At 26.3% G+C, this 22,521-nt stretch overlaps 7 protein-coding genes across 8 annotated transcripts; 3 read left to right on the forward strand and 4 right to left on the reverse strand.

Moving 5' to 3' along the window:
• Position 1: 1 nt before the first annotated feature.
• On the reverse strand, positions 2-1,871 carry OCT59_006636 (uncharacterized protein). Its single transcript, XM_025320069.2, has one exon. The coding sequence runs from the start codon at positions 1,728-1,730 to the stop codon at positions 360-362; it is 1,371 nt and encodes a 456-aa protein (XP_025172226.1). The 5' UTR covers positions 1,731-1,871; the 3' UTR covers positions 2-359.
• Positions 1,872-2,603: 732 nt separating this feature from the next.
• On the forward strand, positions 2,604-3,413 carry OCT59_006637 (uncharacterized protein). The gene is made up of 2 exons (XM_025330624.2): positions 2,604-3,021; positions 3,097-3,413. Exons 1-2 carry the CDS (start codon positions 2,745-2,747, stop codon positions 3,186-3,188), a joined length of 369 nt encoding a protein of 122 aa, XP_025172225.2. The 5' UTR covers positions 2,604-2,744; the 3' UTR covers positions 3,189-3,413.
• Positions 3,414-4,279: 866 nt separating this feature from the next.
• On the reverse strand, positions 4,280-7,933 carry OCT59_006638 (uncharacterized protein; the record flags this gene model as incomplete). Its single annotated transcript, XM_066141396.1, has 6 exons — positions 4,280-6,360; positions 6,457-6,805; positions 6,893-7,068; positions 7,228-7,309; positions 7,444-7,674; positions 7,904-7,933. 6 exons carry the CDS (start codon positions 7,931-7,933, stop codon positions 4,280-4,282), a joined length of 2,949 nt encoding a protein of 982 aa, XP_065998185.1.
• Positions 7,934-8,279: 346 nt separating this feature from the next.
• Positions 8,280-9,211, reverse strand: OCT59_006639 (uncharacterized protein). The gene is made up of 2 exons (XM_025320067.2): positions 8,748-9,211; positions 8,280-8,681 (listed from the first exon to the last, which is right to left on the reverse strand). Exons 1-2 carry the CDS (start codon positions 9,193-9,195, stop codon positions 8,623-8,625), a joined length of 507 nt encoding a protein of 168 aa, XP_025172222.1. The 5' UTR covers positions 9,196-9,211; the 3' UTR covers positions 8,280-8,622.
• A 416-nt stretch (positions 9,212-9,627) lies between these two features.
• On the reverse strand, positions 9,628-11,364 carry OCT59_006640 (uncharacterized protein; the record flags this gene model as incomplete). 2 transcript variants are annotated; one of them, XM_066141397.1, is made up of 1 exon in its annotated part: positions 9,628-11,364. In XM_066141397.1, the coding sequence occupies one exon, from the start codon at positions 11,362-11,364 to the stop codon at positions 9,628-9,630; it is 1,737 nt and encodes a 578-aa protein (XP_065998186.1). The 2 variants fall into 2 exon arrangements, with proteins under 2 accessions (XP_065998186.1, XP_065998187.1); XM_066141398.1 differs by having other exon boundaries at positions 9,628-10,617.
• A 1,065-nt stretch (positions 11,365-12,429) lies between these two features.
• On the forward strand, positions 12,430-15,126 carry OCT59_006641 (uncharacterized protein; the record flags this gene model as incomplete). The annotated part of the gene is made up of 1 exon (XM_066141399.1): positions 12,430-15,126. One exon carries the CDS (start codon positions 12,430-12,432, stop codon positions 15,124-15,126), a length of 2,697 nt encoding a protein of 898 aa, XP_065998188.1.
• A 4,099-nt stretch (positions 15,127-19,225) lies between these two features.
• On the forward strand, positions 19,226-21,907 carry OCT59_006642 (uncharacterized protein; the record flags this gene model as incomplete). Its single annotated transcript, XM_066141400.1, has 1 exon — positions 19,226-21,907. The coding sequence occupies one exon, from the start codon at positions 19,226-19,228 to the stop codon at positions 21,905-21,907; it is 2,682 nt and encodes an 893-aa protein (XP_065998189.1).
• Positions 21,908-22,521: the final 614 nt, after the last annotated feature.

Consider the following 22,521-nt stretch of genomic DNA (forward strand, 5'->3'; position numbering starts at 1 on the left):
TGTATAAATCAATGTTAAAATTTTATTTTTGTTTAGTCAAAATTTTTTAAAAAAATTTTAAAGACTAAATAATGATTTAGAGATGGGATTCGATCCATTCCGGTTCCGAACGAACAGATTATTTGAGCCGTTTCGAACGGGTCTCAGTTTTATAGTTGCAATTTGATCAGTTACCAGAACTGTTCAAATGTCAGAACCGAAATTATTGGATCGAATCGAATGTACCGCCTTACCCCCTTGTAATTATAATAATTTAATTTTATATGTACAAAATAATTTATATATACTATACAATCTAAAAAAAAAAAAATTCCCAAAAAATCTCCCACCCATTTTCCCACTTATTTTCCCACTTATCGTTATAAACTAACTCCAAGATTAACAGAACTATTATTTTTACTACCATATATTGAAGATTCATAACTAGGAGGTAAAGAAACATCATCAAAAGAAATTTCATCCCAAGAAGCAGTTGAAATGATAGAATCATTATCATTTTCACTTTCATAATATAAAGGTAAAATATCATCCTTACATTTACTAGCTATGATTGTAATTGGTACTATAAGAGTGAATTTTTTATATTTCAATCGATTATTATTAGTAAAAGTTCTTAAACAAAATAAGAATTTTAAATCATGAGAAATTGTGATCGGTTCAGAAGTATAAGTAGGATGAATTGAAAATGAAGAATTTGGTAATCTAAAAGAAATTGTTTCATGATAACATAACTCTTTTGAATTTAAAGATTCATCTCGGTTTGTTTCATTGTCATTTTGTTGTTGACGTGAATGATTTTTGTCAAATTTAAATATATGAGAACTATAATTATTATTAGAATCTTTATCAGTCCATTCTTCAATAAAATCTTGTAATTTAATTCCACAAATTGTAGATTCTTGTACATTTGGTTTTGGTCTTGTCTTCAAATTATAAGAAGCTTTTTCAACCAAATCAATATGAACATATTGTAAATCATATTTATCCTTGTCTTTTGGTATTAATTTCATTTCAATATTAATACAATCCCCAATAGGAAAAGCTTTTTTAAGAAATGAAACTTCATATTTACAAACATTTTTCCACTCATTTGAAACGACCTTTCCTTGATTCCATTCATCCAATATCGTTCGTAATATATTAACATGTTGTGACTTTCTTATTTTAGTAAATACTCCAGATTTTAAAACTCTTGCTGATAATTTATAAGTTATTCTACCAACATTAGTATTAATCGATTCAGGAAGTGTACCAGGAAGAAATAATTCAAAAGGATAAGTATGAATTCCTTTTTTTAATATAGTATATCTTGATGAATCCGATTTTTTAGAAGAAAGAGAATGAAATAATCTTGATACAAGACTTTTGTTACTATTATTACTATGAATGGATTTATTAGAATTAGAATCACTATCATTATCAATATTTGATGATGATAAATTATTAAGAAATGTCCAAGTATGAGAAATTACTTCTCGTTCTTCAAAATTATTACTTGAAGCTATTTCACCATCTGCACGTGGAATAAATAATCTAATTTTTCCAAGAAATGTTAATTCGATTTTTTTGATTTTGGTTGGTTTAGTTAAATTCAAAATTAATTCACCTCTCAAAAAACAACCTAATGAATCTTCAGGAGATCCATGTAAAATAATTGTTGGTTCAACCAATTTTATATATAACTTATTTCTAGATGTACGTGATAAAATATCATTACTTCCCAAAGACATTTTTTGTTTTTTTTTTGATACTGGAAATAATATTTTCTTGATTTTTTATTTAATATTATTATTTCTTTTCTTCTTTGTTTTTAACTAGGATTTTTTTTTAAAAAAAAATATATAAAAAATTGTGTATACAAAATATGAAACAAAAAAAAAAAAAATCATGCTATTGTGTTATATTTATAATTAAATCACTAACATTGGCGTAGTTAGACAATTATATATTTGTCGTACAAATGTATTTATTGATTGGGTCATGTAAAGTAATTACTTTCTTTGTATGTTTTAATTAACTGGTTAAACATAGTTCTATTTTGGTAGTTGCCTACCCGGTCTTTTTCATTGAAAAATACGATGCATATTGTTACCTAATTACGAAAATGAGTGAGCTTGTGACACAACTTGGCGTCAATAATTTTTTATTGTAATTACCTACTTACTCCGCGGTAATGAAAAAATTTCCGAAAATTCATATTTTTTTGTGGCAATGTAAATATTGTAATTTCACGTTTTTATAACACAAGGGAAATTTTTTTTTTAAATTTTTTAAATTTTACAAACCTGTTATTTAATAGTACAAATTTAAAAAAAAAAAAGAAAAAAAAGGAAATATAAGCCAAGTTTTAAAAAAACAAAACAAATAATTATAATAATAATAAATAAATGAGCAATAATGGTTAAAATAAATAAATAAATAAGAAAAAATATATATATACAGTATATATATAAACGAAATTTATAATTATTGGTTCAATTTCTAAGCCATGTTTAATAGTTTTATTTGCTTTTAAAAATAAATCCCTTTTTTTTTTATTTTTTCTTTCTTTCTTTTCTTTTCTTTTCTTCTTTCTTTCTTCTTTTTTCTTTTTTTTCTTTTTTGAAATAAATAAATAAAAAAAATTAACTAAAAATAAAAATAATATTTTTTTTCTTAAAAAAATTAGAGGCGATTTTTTTTTTAGTAATATTATCAAATCTTTTTTTTTTATTTCGATTTATTTCGATATCGATAAAAAAATCATGATAACAAAATTTCGAATTCATTTTTTAATTTATAATTTTTTTTTTATATTCTTTCTTATTCAAGAGATTTTTTCAATTGAAGATTCATCTAATCAAGGGTATTCTAATCTAAATCAAAATGATGATAAAATTCGATGTGGAAAAACATGTCTTGCTTCAATCGGTTCTGCTTGTGTTGTAATTGTTGTCGGTTCTGCTTTTGCAATTTTTCGATTTCAAAAGAAACATTCACGTCAAAAAACCGGTGATCTCGAAGAAATTGTAACTGTGAAATGTAAGCAAGTGAAAAAAATCGCGTTTTTAAATTATTCGTTTCTTTTTTTTTTAAAAAAAAATTCTTTTTATTAAGATGAAGATGCGAATCCTTCTTTTGAAACGATAAACACTCAACCTGTTTTCCAAAATACTCAAGCTGCACAAGATCATACAAAAGCTACGTAAAGAAATAGTATAACGGTTATAACGCGTATGATTTTAAAAAAATTTTAAAAAAATTTAAAAATGTAAATAGTAAATAATGTATATAGTTTTGATCTCCTATAATGTAAAAAATTTGAATATCCTTTTAGTGCACGTGTACTGTACATAGCGGCTAAAGTATATAAATTTGTTCTAGTTTATCTAAATAAAGAATTTTTTTATTAAAAGATCCATTTTAGTTATTTGATATTCTTAGAAGCTTCCAATGAGTAATGAACTTTTTCCATTGGGGAATAGGTCCTTCCTTATTTATAACATTCCGATTGTTTCAAATATTTATTGTTTTACATATATATAATATGTATATTGTGTATCTTTGTGCATTGGATGATTGGAAGATTTCCAATAATTTTTATTGGAGTTAGAAATGGCACTAGAATTGGGCTAGAATTGGAAAGATTGGAAGTACAAGTCGCCTTCATGTCCGTTTTACTTACTGTTTTACTTAATTTAGCTAAACAAAGGAAAAGGGGTTTTTTTGATGCGATATCAGTTGTAATCACGCGGATTATAGTTTTATGTACTGACACGTTAATATGTATTAAAAATTTCGGGAATTCGAGCGAAGAAATCGTAGAATAACGCGATCGTTTACCACATAATTAATGTAATTTGAAATTCCCTTTCCCAATTTTCCAATTTTACAGGCAAAATGATATCGATTTTATTTTACAAATAATAAATAAATTAAAAATAAATTATGAATAAAAAAAAACATGATTAAAAAACATGATTAAAAATGATTAAAATGATTTTTTTTTCCTAATTACAAAATTAAAAATTGAATGTTTGTATTATGCGCATCCTGCATAAAAATGTACCCCTTCTATTTTGGTTAGTTTGGGGTTTGGGGTTAGGTTGATGTTAGGTTGAGTTTAGGACGTTGGAAATTCAAATGACCTCCTCAATCTCCTCAATCCTCATTCGTCATGTCACTCATGTGTCATGTGTCACGCCCTTCTATGTTTCGGGACACAAAAACAAATTCAAACCACATATAACAAACCCTGCATTTAAAAGTCCTTTTCTGTTATAAAAAAAAACTTCATTTCTTAATTACCTTTCTCTATCCAATAAGTTGCGGCTTCTAAATCTATTTCCACCCCTATACCTTTTTGATAACATCTGGCCACGTTTTGTTTTGCCAACTTGTATCCAGCATCAGCTGCTTGCTTATATAAATTAAAAGCTTTTTTGTGATCAGAACTAATACCAAGCCCCATCTCGTAACAAAATGCCAACATATTTTTACCACATAAATTCCCACCATCACTTGCTAATTTAAAGTATTGAAGCGCTTTGCTCTTGTTTTTTACAGTACCAATACTATTATGATAACATTCACCTAAACTTTGAAAAGCTGTAACGCATCCATTTGCTGCAGCTTTTTGATACCATTCAAAAGCCAAAATTTCATCTTTTACGGTACCTTTTCCATTAAGATAACAATATCCCAATAAATCTTGTGCGATAGCATATTGTTTTTTTGCCGCATTTAAAAATAATACAAAAGCTTTCCTATTAGCTATGGGTGTTCCTATACCATTCAAATAAAAATATCCTAAAAGAATTTCATATTGTAAACTTAATTGAGTCGTTAAGAGCCAATCAAATATTTTAGACTTTTCTTCTTCTTGATTTTCAAGAAATTCTTGAACAGATTTTAATAATGAATCACCTGGATCAACTTCATAAGTTTCCATAAATAATGATAATAATTCATCTATGATCTTTTTTGTTGGATCTTCTCTACGATCAGAAGTATTTGACCACAATCCTACTAGAGAACTTTGTGCATTAAATTGAAGTGGACTATATATGACACTTACGACACTTGTGGAATGTCTACGATTGTTTGGTTTTTTTGGACTTGAACAACGAGATGGTGATGATAAACGAGGTTGTGGTGGTGCTACCGTTTGTGCTCTACGTGAAAATTTTGGAGTATTTCTAGGAAGTGAAACGGATGAAGACCTTCTGGAGGCTCTCGGTTCTCTCGTCGTAAAATTAGGACTTATTGCTCTAGTAAGTGATTTTCTTGATGGACTTTTACTAACAGCTCTTCCTAATGGTCTAGATTGTCTGACTGGTGATTTTTCTTTTAATGTACTTAATTTCTTATTCGGACTTAAAGATCTATGACTTTCTGATTTTAATACAGAAGAATTAAATGATTTAGAAATAGGACTTTGATAAATGAGTGTTGAAGTTTCGGAACCAACAGGACTATTTATTCTCGTACTTTCTCCTTCCTCTTCATCTTCTTCAATAATTGTATCTTCAGGACTTTTAGATCTTAACCTTGGACTATCACGTTTCAATGGACTTGATGGACTTCTGGACCTAGGTTTTATATTAGGAACGGATAAAGTTGAACTTTGATTTTTGGTTATTATTATTTTTGATGGAGGTGTATTAACTTGAGGTTTTTGTGATGGCGGTGGTGTTGAATTAATTTGAGGTTTTGGCGGAGGTGTAACTTGAGGCTTTGGTGGTGGAGGAGTTGCAACAACTTGAGGTTTTGGCGGTGGTACAAATTGAGGTTTTGGTGGTGGAGGAGTTGCAACAACTTGAGGTTTTGGCGGTGGTACAAATTGAGGTTTTGGTGGTGGAGGAGTTGCAACAACTTGAGGTTTTGGCGGTGGTACAACTTGAGGTTTTGGTGGTGGAGGAGTTGCAACAACCTGAGGTTTTGGCGGTGGTACAACTTGAGGTTTTGGAGGTGGTACAACTTGAGATTTTGGTTGTGGTGGAGTTGTAACAACCTGAGGTTTTGGTGGTGGTGGTTTTGTATCAATTTGAGGCTTTGGTGTTGGTGGAGTTGGTGGAGGAGTATTAACTTGAAGTTTAGGTGTTGGAGGAGTTGTATTAATTGGTGGAGGAGTATTAACTGGTGGCGGAGTATTAACTGGTGGCAGTGTTGTATTAATTTGAGGTCTTGTTGAAGATTTCACCGGTTTAGTAACAGGAGGATCAGGTAAAAGAGGTTCTTTAATTGAAAATCTTCTTTTCGGCGGCTTAACTTTTTTATTTTCTTGAACCATTGATGGATCTATTCCATCATCAAGTTTTTCAAGTGCTGATACAACTTCCAAAATATCAGGACGATCATCAGGTTCACTTTGCCAACATTCTAAGAGGGTAAAAAGGTAAAATAAATTTAATTAATATACGCAATTTACATAATTTTTGTAATTTTTGTGACAAAAAAAAAAAATTTCATAAATACTTTTATAAATAGGGATATAATCTTGATCAATTCCATCAATATCTTTTTCACGAAGACCTTCCATAATTTCTTTTTGTAAATCAGAATGTTCTTCATTACTAAAAGGTAATCTCATAGAGGCTAATTCCCATAAAAGAATCCCTAAACTATAAATATCAGATTTTTTTGTTAAAGTTGATTGTTTATCTTCACTACTTTTATAACTTGGTATTTTAAAATATTGTGGGTCAACATAAGTTAAATAATTTTGTAAATTAATTGATATATTTGAAGATTCTTCCATTTTACATGTAATACCTAATGCGTTTAATTTTAAATCTTGTTCATTAATTATTATATTATTGGAATGCTGTGGTGAAAAAAAAAAATATTGTTTTTTTAGATTTAATCGTTAAGATTAATATATAACGTTTTAAAAATTAATCGTAAAACTTACCAGATTTTTATGAATTAAATTTTTTTCATGTAAAAATTCTATAGCTTTAGAAAGTTGTCTTGCAAATTTTAATCTTACACTCCAATGTAAATTTTCCGAATTATTTTGTAAATATTCTCTTAAAGAACCACCATCACCATATTCCAACATTACCATATACTTTAATTGATTTTTATCTAAAGAAATGATTGGATCGAAAATTAAAAAATAAATAAATTATGACGAAATTGAATGACGTTGATTTTAATTGACTAATTGAATTAATCAACATTAATCAACATTAAACATTAAATTAACATTAAATAAACAATTTAATGAATGGTTAAATACATTACCGTTACTATCAGATTTAGTTATACCATAAAAACTGGAAATATGATCATTATTAAAAAATCGAATCTTTCTTAATAATTTAAGCTAAAAGAGAAAAAGAAATTAAAAGAAATTAATTTTTTTTTTAAATTAATAAAAATTTCCTTTTCCATTTCCTTTTTCTTCTTTTTCTTGATAAAAAAAAAAAATCTCGCAAATCTCAGAATCAAATTTTTTACCTCGGATTGAACTTCTCTTGTAGATAATTTATTTCCAATATATTTCATAACAACCATAATTTCTTCTTCATCCTTTTTCATAATAGCTTTATAAACTTTACTTGATCCAATTTGTTCAACATTATTAAGATCTTTATAATCATAATAATTATATTCTCCGTTCGCTAAACCTTGTTCTATCCATTCTACCCAAACTTTTTGTGTGAAGAATGCCATATAATAATGACTTTTCTAATTAGAAGAGTTAAGAGAAATTAGAGATTTTTTTTTTTTTTAAGGGATATTTTGAATGTCGAAAGAAAGGGGTTAGTTAAAAGAAACAATACTGATTTATGATTTTCTCGGTTTATGTAACTGGTAACACGAATTAATCAAGTTTCAATCAAGTTTACAATTTAATAGGTAATGATTTTCCTTCATTGGTTTATATATATTACTGTAACCCATTTTAACAATCAACCTTGCCTTTGTTTAACTTAATATCAAACATTAAAACGGAAATTTTTTTAACAAATGATAAAATAATTTAAAATGATTTAAAATGTTGTAAAAAAATAAAAAAAGAAAATAAATAATGAGTAAACAAGTAAAAAAAAGTTATTTAAAGATTTGGAAAGAATGACCAAAATAAGAGATTATAATAATAAAATAAACAAAAAGTGAGTTGGGAATTGGGATCCTGTTTGGGATCTACTATAAATATATTAGAAAACCTTTCCAAATTTGAATAAGATATACCATTTATAAGAACATTTAAATAATAATGATACACTTTATAAAGAAAAATATCAAGATAATGTTCATGACAGCATAATGATGCATGTACAGTACTTGTATACATAATGAAAATTATTTTTTTTACTTGATTTATTTTAATTCGATCCTTTTTCCTTAATAATTATTACAAAGAAATACAAAGATATTTTGAGTTCTTTTTTTACAAAAAGAACTTTATACGACTTTATACGATAATTTGATACTGTACTAACTTGATACTTCTGTATATGGTATATATAATTATAATAATATATGGTATACTCTATGGCGTAAGTGTAATACTGCGCCGAAAATAATATTATTTTGATTATGATATTAAAAATTATATTTTTTTTAAAAAAAAACGTACTAAAACTTATTAGATTAAATTACGCAAAAAAAATTACTAATAATAAAATAAATTTAGGCCATATCAACAAAACCAAGTACACAAGAAAGGTAACTCTGGTCCGCATTTTTAACTAAAAAAAAAAAATGATATTAATCATTTTAATCATTTTTAATCATTTTTAAATCATTTTACTTACTTGAAAAAGCCATCGAATATTTATGAATCGTAGTAGCCGTTTGATTAGTAGTTGTTGCAGGGGTTGCGGTTGTTGGACCGTTAAGAGGCATAGGAAATGACATATTGATCTGACTGTCTCCTGGTCCTAAAGGACAATTTATTCCAACGGAATTACCACATAAATCTACATTAGATTGAAGTACGGAAAGTCCGTCATCTCTTTGAATCACAATTTCGCAAGTAGCTCCGATATTAATTGGTACGGTACGAAATCCTGTAAACTTTACGAATACTTGTTGTCCATTAGCTAATTTGTCTGGACTAACTAAAAAATTATCAATTTTATTGGGATAAATTCCCTCACAAGAAAGGAATGGTCCATGTCTTTTTATTATTGGAGTCGAACTGACGATAATGTTATTGAAAATTAAGAAAATGGTAAAGAACAAAATCACAAATTTAGTCATTTTGTGAATGAGAAGATGTTAGAAAGTAATATGAAAAAAAATCCTTTTTAAAAGAAATTCTCCGAATTTTAAGGGGGCGCTTTTGTTGACAGTGTAAATTTGATACATAAGTTATTATTAAGTTCTTTCCTGCATATGAGCGTATCCGTTCGATGCATACTGTATGTGTTCCCGGTTGTATCTAGTATTTATTATTATTATTATACGATAGCCACAAATAAATTTTAATGCAGTTTCAATTTAAAATTAGAATATTCTTTCGAAACGTTTTATTTTTTTTATTTTTTATATTTTTTTTTTATTTTTTTTTTTATTTTTGTAATTTTATTCTTCTGACCTCAAACCACGCCTGACGCCACCAATAAATTTACCACTTCCCTCCTCCTTTGTCGTGGTTACTACGCCACCAAATAAATTTACTGCGGTCAACTTTTACCAAAGATTATTATTAAAATTTTGTTCTTTTTGTTCTTTTACAAAAGTAATATAATCAGATACATCATCTAAAAAATCCAAATCTAAATTATAAGGATAATCTAAAGAACTAAAAAATCTAATCTTTTGACAATTAATATTATCTTTTTTATATTGCATTAAAGTTAAAAATAATTCTTCTTGAATAATATTATTATTATAAATTATATCTAGATTAATTAAATGATGACATTGTTTTAAAAAATAATCTAAATTTAAATAATACATATTAAATTCTAATACTAAATGTTGTAATGATAAAGGGAAAGATTTTGATATATTAAATAATGATTCAAATATTATAGATTTTTTATTGATTTCCCTACTCGATAATTTTAAATATTTTAATTGATATAATTTTGTAAAAAGATTTGATAATAAAGAAATAATATAATTATAATTATCTAATGAAATTGATATTGATAAATGAGTAATTTGTGGACAATATTTTATAATTGATTCAAATATTATAGAATTTGAACTACCATCTAATATTAATTTACTTAAATTAATATTTGAAGATTTAAGAATTTTTGAAATTAAAGGATCAGGTTCATAATTTTGTCCAATAAATAAATTTTTTATAGATAATTGTTCTAATTCTATATCTGAAGGTGTAAGAAAATCCGATCCTCCCAATAATTCCAAAGTTTCTAAATTTTTCCATAATGATAAACCTCTTCTAAAATGATGATCCGAATGAGTTAATTCCATTAAAGTTAAATGTGTTAAAGTATTAGATTGTCGTGTTAATGATTCATATAAACAAATTTCTGATTGGTCCCAATAATAATTTGATATAAAAATTTTCAATTTCGTTTGTGATTCTATTAATTTACATAAACTTTGATGAAATCTTGTCGTTAAACGTCTTTCTTCCCATGGTTCTCTAAAATCTCTTGGAACTTCTATTCTAATCTTTTTTAAATTAATAGCAATCTCCGACATTTTATTTAAAAGTTCCGTTAATAAAAAATCTTCCATTTCCCAATCTCTATTATAACTTAATTTTTTAACAAAATCAAGTTCAAAAGTTGAAAGATTTTTTAATGAATTTGGATTTCTTTGTATAAATAAATGTAATTCAATATTCATTTTATATCTATTATCTAAACAAGTATTGATTATTAAATTTTTAAATGTAACATATTGATTAAATAATAAATAAAATATTTCTTTTGCTAAATAAGGATTTGGATATGTTGAATAATATTGTTTTAATATTGGTTTAAAACATTTATTTATAGATTTATCAAAATTATTTTTAGGATAAATAATATAAAATCCTTTAAATAATTTTATCTGTTTTCTTAATATATTATTAAATTTATTTTTTGATTTATTTGAATAAAAATATTGTGGCGTTGTTGTACTTGTTAAAAATGTTTTATTAAGTGCTCGACAAAATTTTTGTGTATTGAATTTTTTTAAAAATATTGGATAATCAAATAATGTTTTTTCATATTTTGGTAATTTGATTCCTCCTATTCTAAATCTTTTTTTACTTTCTTTTGGTAAACATGATATGTAAGTTCTTATGATTTTATGTGTTGATGTTTCGTCAACTAATTCAAATGGTTGACTCCATAATAATGGAATCGTATGTCGACACCAATATCGATTAACCAATAAACACGAATAAAGTGAATATAAATCATCTTCGAGATGTAATAAAATATTTTCTAAAAAGTTCATTAAAATATAAATAAAATAAAAATAAATAAATGGAAATATGTTGTATGACAATTATAATATAACCGTAATATATATATAACTGTTAATATAATATAACGATTTTTTTTTTAATAATATGAATTTAATATGATTTTTTTTTAAAAAAAAAGAAAAAAAAAAAATTTAGAAAAAAAAAACGTTTGCAGATAAAAATTTTTATTTATATAAAATATTATTTTTTTTTCGATTTATTTACTGTACATATGCGGAATATACAATGGAACAATATATGGAGAACTAAAAATGCATTGTTTCTAATAAAAAAAAAAAATTTATTTATAAAAATTTTTTTTGGTAAAACAATACTTCTTTTTTCAAAAATATATACTATTAGTTATACAAATTACTTCATTATAAAAAAAAAAAAATAGCCCATTCATTTAAATTAATTGTTTACTTCTTTTTCATTCATAACATTGCATAAAATCATTTTTTGGTCAAGTTCATCATCATCGATGCATTTTGCGAAACATTTTTTACATTTGTAATATACTCTTTTCGTATAAATAAATTTCTCTTTATTAAAAAACTCCGCTTATAAAAATGATATTTACGGTAATATTACGATACGATCTCTCATTTGTGGCGTAATCTTGTTACACTTGTAAGAAAAAAAAATCTTGTTAAATGAATTTATCGAAATTTTTTTGATTTTTTTTTTTTAATTTTCTTAATTAGGTTGAATTTTTTAAAAAAAATTCACGTGATTTCATAAGTTTTTCGTGTTCATTTTTTTCTTTTTTTGGGTGTCATGTAAGCCGAATAAACTCTAATCCAAATAAAGTCTAGACAATGAAAAAAAAAAGCGGTGGTTCCGCTTTGGTTATTGTAAGAAATGTAAGAAACCGGTTAGCTATTCATTATACCTATCAAAATTAGTAAATCTGAATGAGTTTTGCGAATGCATCGGTAAAAATCCGAATAAGAATTTTGCATATCGTTTTTGTTATTTATTCTTGAGATTTTTTTTAAGATTCTTTTCACATTTGTTTCTAACAAACTGCTTAAAAAAAAAAACAATTCCTCATGAGTTATGAAATTGAAGTAGAACGTCAAATAGATGAAAAATATGACGTTGATAACCCACATGAAAAACGTGATAAAGATGAAATTGTGCCGCACAACCCACGCGACTCGAACAACGCGCACAATGGAAATCAAGTATCTTCAGTATCTTTATCTCCTAACGGTAAATATGTCGTCACATATAGCGAAGATGATAAATCAATTGAAGGATGGATTGTAAAAGATTCTAAACTGATCCTAGATCCTGAAGCAAGTGTTTATAAATTACCAGAAGGATCAAAGAATATTTCTGAGATTAAAGTAAATGATGGTAAAATTGTTTATATTGCGTACAATATAATAATTCAAATGTCAAATAAACATCAACAAATTAAACTTAATCCTCCGCCTGAAGGGTGGTGGGAATCTAAGAAGATTAATTTCAAAAAAAATGGTGATTTTATAAAATTCAGTAGATATGAAATATTAATTTATCGTTCTAAGCATGATAAGATGAGTAATGAGCTAAGTTTAGTGTCATTTTATGAACTATCATCACTATCATCACTCTACGAAGTAATAAAAGAAGTGCTTATTGATGATGATAATATATGGGTTATTTCTCCAAATTATTTATTTCATTGGGACATGAAAACATTTCAATTGAAATTTAGTTATTCACTTGAGTTTACGACCGAGAATTCTCAGTATGATAAAGAATTTACAGTAATACATAAAGAAAGTTTAATCGGGATAAAATATTATGGTGAAATTGCAATTTTTTTAAACAATGTACATTTTCCAATTCGAAATATTCAATTAAAGAATCCTGATATGAAGATAGAATTGTGCCAAGTACAAAATAATACTTATCTTTTGGCTTTTAATATACCTAAAAAAGACGAAAAACAGGATATAATCTTGTATAGTATAACTGATATCAATAAACAACAGCCCATAGATGCATCAACGATTTTTAATGATGAAGATCCCGAGAACGACTTCAAAAATAAGTTTATCCTTTATGAATATAATTCAGAATCAAAGGAAGCATTTGGATTAGTTGATGGAAAATTTACATATATTAATTTATTAGATTTAAATTTGCATGAATTTTTTGAATCTCATAAGGAAGATGATGATTTAGTTGGTTGGAATGATTACTTGGGTCAACCTTTTTACTATAATGATACTTTAGCTTTCCCTGACATGGAAAATATTAGATCTTTACTTTCTGAATCTAGGAAAAATATGAGTGAATGTGAAAAGAAAAGTATTGTAACTAAAGATATAAACTTCAATAATCAAAAATATAAATGGAGAATAGAACTGAAAAACGATAAACCCGATTTAATTAATAAACTCATCAAACTCGATAAACTCTCAGTTTATTCAGATGAAGAAGAACTGAATAAAGAAGAATTTCTGCGTTCAAAAGATTTAGGTATCATGTTGACGACGTTGAACTGGAAAATTCTTAACAATAATGCGTTAGCATTACGATTTAACGAAGAATCTATAATAATATACGAGTATGATATCCATAACAAACGTATTAAAACTCAATACTTTATTAACAAAGAGGAAGGACAAATAGATTTTTCTGGATCTATATTACCGATGATAGATACGATAGATATAGCAAACCTCGATAAAGATGAAAATGATAATGGTAAACAACTTTTCACACAATTATCAGAAAGTATCGTTAGTATCATTGAAGACGAAAGATGTCTTGCGAAATATGGACCAACTTTATTACCAATTTTAATAGAGTCGTCTGTTCCAAAATTAACTCGTTATATAGAAGATATTTTTAATAAATGCACAAAACTTGTTAAAGATGATCCAAACAGAAATCTAAGATTTCTGAATATTATAACATCATCAATGAATGATTTATACAAAAAGTATCCTGATTACATAACAAAATTTAATTCTGAAATGTTTATGATTTTAAACCCTTTTAACGAAGGAATTGGGAATAAATATCATTCACATTTTAGTGCTTTTAGCCAAGAAGTAGAAATTCGTAAAGTATATCAATCTAGTATTTTTAAATATATTAGACGTATTATTGAAAACATATTTATATGTATTTTGTATTTGACTATTTTCATTTTATATTTGACTATTTTCATTTTACTTTTACCATTTACAATTACATATATAATTATTTTGTTAATTGTAAATCTAAGAGAACTTCCTAATATTCTGTTAAATATTCCTAGAATACTGAAAAGATTACATAACGATACTCTTAGAAAAATTTTAAATTATGAGCGACTACACAAACAACAAATTGTTCTTATCATACCCTATATAAATTATTCTCATTATCCTTTAAAATATAGTTTCTGGAAGGAAATATTTTATCCTCAATCAAGTGTTTTTACTGATACTTGTGTAAAGGAATTTTACTCAAATTGGAATGGTGAAGCAATTATTAATTTTAAATGGAAAACATTTGGAAGGATATATTATTTTATTATTTGGTTATTATTTATGGTTTTTCTTGTGTGTTTTACAATTGCTTCTTATCCTACAAATTCTATAACTCAAGAAATTCGTATTAAGCTATATCAAACTACAATTGCTTTTGGATTTTATCATCTCTTGTTTGAATTAAGACAATTTATCTGGAATCCAAAAAATTATGTTTTAAGTATATGGAACTTATTTGGTAAGAGCATCTTACAATTAGTTCAAATTTATTAAGCTTAAACTAACTTTCTTTAAAAACCCAGATTTAAGTGCGTACCTTTCTGCTACTATTGCATCAATTTATTGGATTAAATATGATGACACACCAGACTGGGCATTATCAATTTCATGTTTATTATTAGATTTAAAATTTTTACTTTTCTTTAGAATATTTGAATATTTCGGAGTTTATTTTGCAATAATGTTTGGAGTGGCTAAACGTGTATTTTCTTTTTTAGTAGTATTAGCAATTATTATTGCAAGCTTTGCACATGCTTTTTTTTTACTTTTACATCCTCAAGATCTTTTAGATTCATTAAATGCACAAAATCCAAATGATCCAAATAATCCTTGGACTCTTTCTAATACTTATAATCAAGTTGATGAAAATGGAAATATCTTAAAAGAAACTCTTATTCAAGTTCCTAGTGAAAATACCAATTTATTTTATTCATATCCCACGTCTCTTCTTGCGACATATTTATTTTTAACAGGTAACCCGTTAACATTAATTAATATTTATCATAAATGTAACTTATACTAACTTAAACCTGAATTTTAGGAAATCAAAATTCATTATCACCTTGGGCACCAAAACCAATAACTGAAAATACAATATTATTTCTTTTGATGATAGTATTTTCATTCTTAATTGTTATATATTTAATGAATTTATTTATTGGTCTCCTTAATATAGCGATTGGAGAGGATAATGATAGGGCCTCGTATTTAGTACAAAAAGCAGAAGTTATAGCAGAAATTGAACTTTTTTATTTATTACCTCATCAAAGACGTTGGAGAACTTGGTTTCCCGAAGTAATGTAAGTATTTATTTATTTATCTTTTTTTTAAAAAAAAAGAATACTGACTAATAATAACTTTTTTAGTTCTTATAAAGTAGATATTAAAAAAGCTCGGAAATACATTAAGGAAGCAATTAAAAATGGTGAATGGAAAAGGGATGATTTGTCTGATAAAATTTTAAAGCTACTTAGCATCGAAGATGCTATTAAAGATTAGAATTAATTTTAAAATCAATTTTTTGTTTTTAAAGATTTTTTGTATACATCTAAATATATTTTTGTCTTTAATTTTTATCTATTATACATAAATAAATACTGCAAATAAAATATTTTGGCGTCTTGGAGTCTTACACAAAGCGTAGCAAATTTATTACGTAATTAAGATATTATCGATCCGCAGTGTAAATTAGCAGACATTATCTGATTTTAATATTATTAGAACTCCCTTTTTTTTATCAGGAGATGGACCACTAATTACGCGGAGCTATCAAGTTTAATATTCGCGCATATGACCAATCAATGCAAATCAGGTGTATGATTGCCAATCAAAACCCCAGAACAGGTATAATAATAAAGCGGGACGTCATTTCATAGTTGCCCTCGATATAACGAATTCAGCGTTGGCCTTCGTAATAGAAAGGTTCGGTAACGTTATAACGAAGTACACAGGCAGTCTCGATAAACCGGGCTCATCCGCTTCTATATATCGAAAATAAATACTATAGTAATCAGCCCCGATATATCGAAGGATCCGGTTTATCGAAGATCTGATTTATCGTATATCATAGCGAATAATCGGTACCACTAATCCACAATAACATTTTCATTATGTATACCGAATATTCGATTGATACAAATTATGATATTTAAATTCTACTTTATTATATTTTATTTAACGAAAATTAGGCCACTTTGAATTCCTAATTACTGATAAATGATAATAATGATAATTTTATTCAATTGGTATTACTATGAACACATCAACTTTATGATGTGTGGCTATTACATTGAGAAATATTTATCCATGAGTCTAAGTAGAGTGTGTTTTCTATAATATACAATACTGTTGCTATGTTGCTATGTCTGTATTAAATGTTGTACTAACTACCGAACGTTTTAATTAATAAAAATATTTCATGCCTTTATACATAGTAAGATTATTTAATCGCAAAAATTCTATGGTATATTCAGAAAATACGATATAAAAAACACCCTTTATAACAAATTTATTTCACACTTCGATAAATAGTAAATATTGTACGGAATATAGTTGGTTTACTACGCTGAAGATCTGCTATGTGTCTATAAAAAGGCTGATTATATATTTGATGATTAAAAAGAATTCGGATGTTAAATATCTGTTTTCTTAATATATTACTAAATTTATTTGAATAAAATATTGTGGTGTTTATAGTACTTGTTAAAAATATTTTATTAAGTGCTTGATAAAATTTAAATATTGGATAATCAAATAATGGTTTTTCATAATTTGGTAATTTGATTCACCCTATTCTAAATCTTTTTTTTTGTTTCTTTAGGTGAACATGATAAGTCTAATAATTTTATGTGTTGATGTTTCTTTAACTGATTCAAAAGGTTGATTCCATAATAATGGAATTGTATGTCGACACCGATATCGATTAATCAATAGAAATGAACAAAGCGAATATAAATCATCTTCAAGATGTAATAAAATATTTTCTAAAAAGTTCATTAATATAAACTAGGAAACGGAGATCGTTATGAGTCCGAAGCGAAATTTATATTTTTTATTAACCAATAAACAAAGATAATAAAAGACGATGAAAAATGGGAATGAAGAAGGAATGAAAATAAAGAAAGGGATGAAGATCAAAGTCGAAATTAACAAGATCAAGAAAAGATCAAGGCAAAGCCCATAAAGAAATGGATAAAAAGAAAAAAGTGCGTTCACAAACTGGAAGAACTTAAATACTTAAAAAGAAAAAATAAAATTAGAAAACAAAGGGTAAATAAAACAAAATAAAGAATAAAAAAATGTATCTTTGTCGCAAAACTGAAGAACATAAGGACATAAAAGGAAAACGAACCGTTAAAAATAAAAACTATGGGTGCAGACTTTTTCTTTTTTTAGCTACATCACTCCTTAAGTCAATGAAAGGTTGTAACTCGTGAGTCGTGATATAAATTATTATAAAATTTCTCTGTGATCATCTGCAGTGACGTTATTGTAACTTTGTTACGGCAGTTACGTCGGTAAAGTTGCACCTCTAATAAAAACAGACGTCGGAGAAAACGAAATTATTTAATTATTTTGATTATCGATCTAGTTATTTGGAAAAAGCAGGGGAAACGTATAGGGTGACGTAGATGGAAGGAAGGAATATTGCATATTTGCATGGGTTTACGATCAAATCGTCCTTAAATAATGTATGTGTGACAATATAACCGTAATATACCGTTTTATATAAATAAATTTTTTTTCGGCATATACAATGAAACAATATATGAAGAACTAAAAAATGCATTGTTTCTAATAAAAAAAATTTATTTATAAAATTTTTTTGATAAAAAATATTCATAGCATTACATTAATCATTTTTTGGTCAAGTTCATCATCATCGATGCAATTGATAATATATTCTTTTCGTATAAATAAAAATTCTCTTTATTAAAAACTCCGTTTACAAAAATGATATTTACGGAAATATTGCGATATTGATCTCTCATTTGTGGCGTAATCTTGTTACACTTGTAAGAAAAAAAAAATCTTGTTAAATGAATTTATCGAAATTTTTTGATGAATACGAAAAACTTATGAAATCACGTGAATTTTTTTTTTAAAAATTCATTTTTTTTCTTTTTTTGGGTGTCATATATAAACTCTAATACAAATAAAGCCTAGACAATTAAAAAAAAACGGTGGTTCCGCTTTGGTCATTGTAAGACATGTAACCCTATAAAAAAAGTCTCTAATCCAAATAAAATATAGACAATGAAAAAAAAAGGTTGTTCCGCTTTGGTCATTGTAAAAAGTTTGTGCTAAAGCCAAATGGGTTAATCATACGATATTTGTTTAGAATTTGTTCGAATTTTATATTATTTTTTTTGTACAAATTTCGGATAAATGTTCCAACCTTTTTATAGGGTAAGAAACCGGTTAGCTATTCATTATACCTATCAAAATTAGTAAATCTGAATGAGTTTTGCGAATGCATCGGTAAAGATCTTAATAAGAATTTTGCATGTCGTTTTTGTTATTTATTCTTGCGATTTTTTTAAGATTCTTTTCACATTTGTTTCTAACAAATTGCTTAAAAAAAAAAATCTTCATGGATGATGAAATAATTCAAATAGATTATGAAAAAGATGGAATATATGACGTTGACAACTCACGCGATCCGCACAGCGGAAAACAAGTATCTTTAGTATCTTTATCTCCTAACGGTAAATATGTCGTCACATATAGCAGAGATGATGAATCAATTGAAGGATGGGTCGTAGAAGATTCTAAACTGATCCTAGATCCCAAAGCAAGTGTTTATAAATTACCAAAATACTGGACGTGTATTGAGATTAAAGTAAATGATAGTAAAATTGTTTATTTTGGGAATATAATATATGAATCTGAATATGTGTTTAAAATCTTTCGAATGTCCAACGAAAATCAGCAAATTAAACTTAATCCTCTGCCTCCTGAAAGGTGGCAGGTACTTGAGAATATTAATTTTAAAAAAAATGGTGATCTTATACTATCCAATAGATATGAAATATCAATGTATGATAAGGAGCTAAGTTTAGTGTCATTTTATGAATTATCATCACTATTATCAGACAACGAAATAATAAAAGAAGTGCTTATTGATGATGAGAATATATGGGTTATTACTCTAAGTTATTTATTTCATTGGGACTTGAAAACAGTTCAATTGAAATTTAGTTATTCACTTGGGTTTACGACAACTTATAAAAATGAAAATACTTATGAAAAGTCCACAGTAATAACTAAAGGAAATTCAATCGCGGTAAACTATAGTAATGAAATTGCAATTTTTTTAAAAGATGATGATTATCCAATTCGAAATATTCAATTAAAAGGTACCAACATAAAAATAGAATTTTGCGAAGTACAAAATAATGTTTATCTTTTGGCCTTTAATATACCTGAAAAAGACGAAGAACAGGATATAATCTTGTATAATATAACTGATATTAATAAACAACCCATAGATGCATCAATGATTTTTAAGAACCATAAGTTTATCCTTTACAAATATAATTCAGAATCAAAGGAAGCATTTGGATTAGTTGATGGAAAATTTCCAAGTGTTAATTTGGTTAATTTGCCAGATTTAAATTTGCATGAATTTTTTGAATCTCATAAGGAAGATGATGATTTAGTTGGTTGGAATGATTACTTGGGTCAAACTTTTGAGAAGTATTACTATAATGATACCAATAATGATACTTTAGCTTTTCTTGATATGGAAAATATTAGATCTTTACTTTCTGAACCTAGTAAAAATATAGAAGATTTATTTTCTGATGAACCTAGTAAAAATATAGAAGTTTTATTTTCTGATGAATATGAAAATAAAAATATTGCAACTAAAGATATAAACTTCAATAATCAAAAATATAAATGGAGAATAGAACTGAAAAATGATAAACTCGATAAACTCGATGAGGATGAACTCGGAAAACTCGATAAACTCTCAGTTTATTCAGATAAAGAAGAATTACTGTGTTCAAAAGATATAGGTATCAAGTTTACCAAGCTTGCGACGTTGAACTGGAAAAGTCTTAACAATAATGCGTTAGCATTACGATTTAAAAATTATTATTATGGTGAATCTATAATAATATACGAGCATGATATCCATAACAAACATATTAAAACTCGATACTTCAATTATGGACTAAACATTAAAGATTTTTTTGGACCTATATTACCGATAATGGATATAAAAAATATAGCAGACCTCAAAGAATATAATATAGAAGATAAACAATATTTCACACACTTATCAGAAATTATCATTAGTATCATTAAAGACGAAAGATGCCTTGCGAAATATGGACCAACTTTATTACCAAATTTAATAAAGTCGACTGATCCAAAATTGACTCATTATATAGAAAAGATTTATAACAAATGCATAAAACTTGTCAAAGAAGATCCAATAGGAAATGTGAAATTTCTGAATACTATAACATCATCTATGAATTATTTATATGAAAAGTATCCTGATTATATAACAAAATTTAATTCTGAAATGTTTATGATTTCATTTGACGAAAGAATTGAGGATAATTATCATTCACATTTTAATGCTTTTAGCCATAAAGTAGAAATTCGTAAAGTATCTCAATCTATTAAATATATTAGAAATATTATTAGATTTATTAAAAACATATTTAGATTTACTGCTTCAATTTTAATTTTACCATTTACAATTATATATTTAATGGTTGATGTTATTAGTCATCCAAGAGAAGTATCTTCTAAAATGTTGTTAGATATTTTTAGTAATTTGTTAGGCAATTCTAGATATTTGTTGCATTTTATTTATAACATTTTTTATATGAAACAAAGCAAACAACAAATTGTTCTTATCGTACCCTATATAGGTTTTTGTCATTATCCTTTTGAATATAGTTGGTGGAAAGAAATATTTTATCCTCAATCGAGTGTTTTTACTGATACTTGTAAAAAAGAATTTTATACGAATTGGAATGGTGAAGCAATTATTAATTTTAAATGGAAAAAATTTGGAATGGCATATTATATTTTTATTTGGTCAATATTTATGGTTTTTCTTGTGTGTTTTACAATTGCTTCTTATCCTACAAATTCTATAACTCAAGAAATTCGTATTAAACTATATCAATCTTCAATTGCTTTTGGATTTTATCATCTCTTGTTTGAATTAAGACAATATATCTGGAATCCGAAAAAATATGTTTTAAGTATATGGAACTTATTTGGTAAGAGCATCTTACAATTAATTTAGTTCAAATTTATTAAGCTTAAATTAACTTTTTTTAAAAACTCAGATTTAAGTGCGTACCTTTCTGCTACCATTGCATCAATTTATTGGATTAAATATGATGACATACCAGACTGGGCATTGTCAATTTCATGTTTATTATTAGATTTAAAATTTTTACTTTTTTTTAGAGCATTTAAAAGTTTCGGAATTTATTTTGCATTAATATTTGGAGTAGCTTATCGTGTATTTTCTTTTTTAGTAGTATTAGCAATTATTATTGCAAGCTTTGCACATGCTTTTTTTTTACTTTTACATCCTCAAAATCTTTTAGATCCATTAAGTGCACAAAATCCAAATGATCCAAATAATCCTTGGACTCTTTCTAATACTTATAATCAAGTTGATGAAAATGGAAATATCTTAAAAGAAACTCTTATTCAAGTTCCTAGCGAAAATACCAATTTATTTTTTTCATATCCCACCTCTCTTCTTGCGACATATTTATTTTTAACAGGTAACCGTTAACATCAATTGATATTTATCATAAGTGCAACTTATACTAACTTATAAACCTGAATTTAGGAAATCAAAATTCATTATCACCTTGGGCACCAAAACCAACAACTGAAAATACA

Source organism: Rhizophagus irregularis, chromosome 14 (assembly GCF_026210795.1).
Source record: "Rhizophagus irregularis chromosome 14, complete sequence".
Taxonomy (NCBI): domain Eukaryota; kingdom Fungi; phylum Glomeromycota; class Glomeromycetes; order Glomerales; family Glomeraceae; genus Rhizophagus; species Rhizophagus irregularis.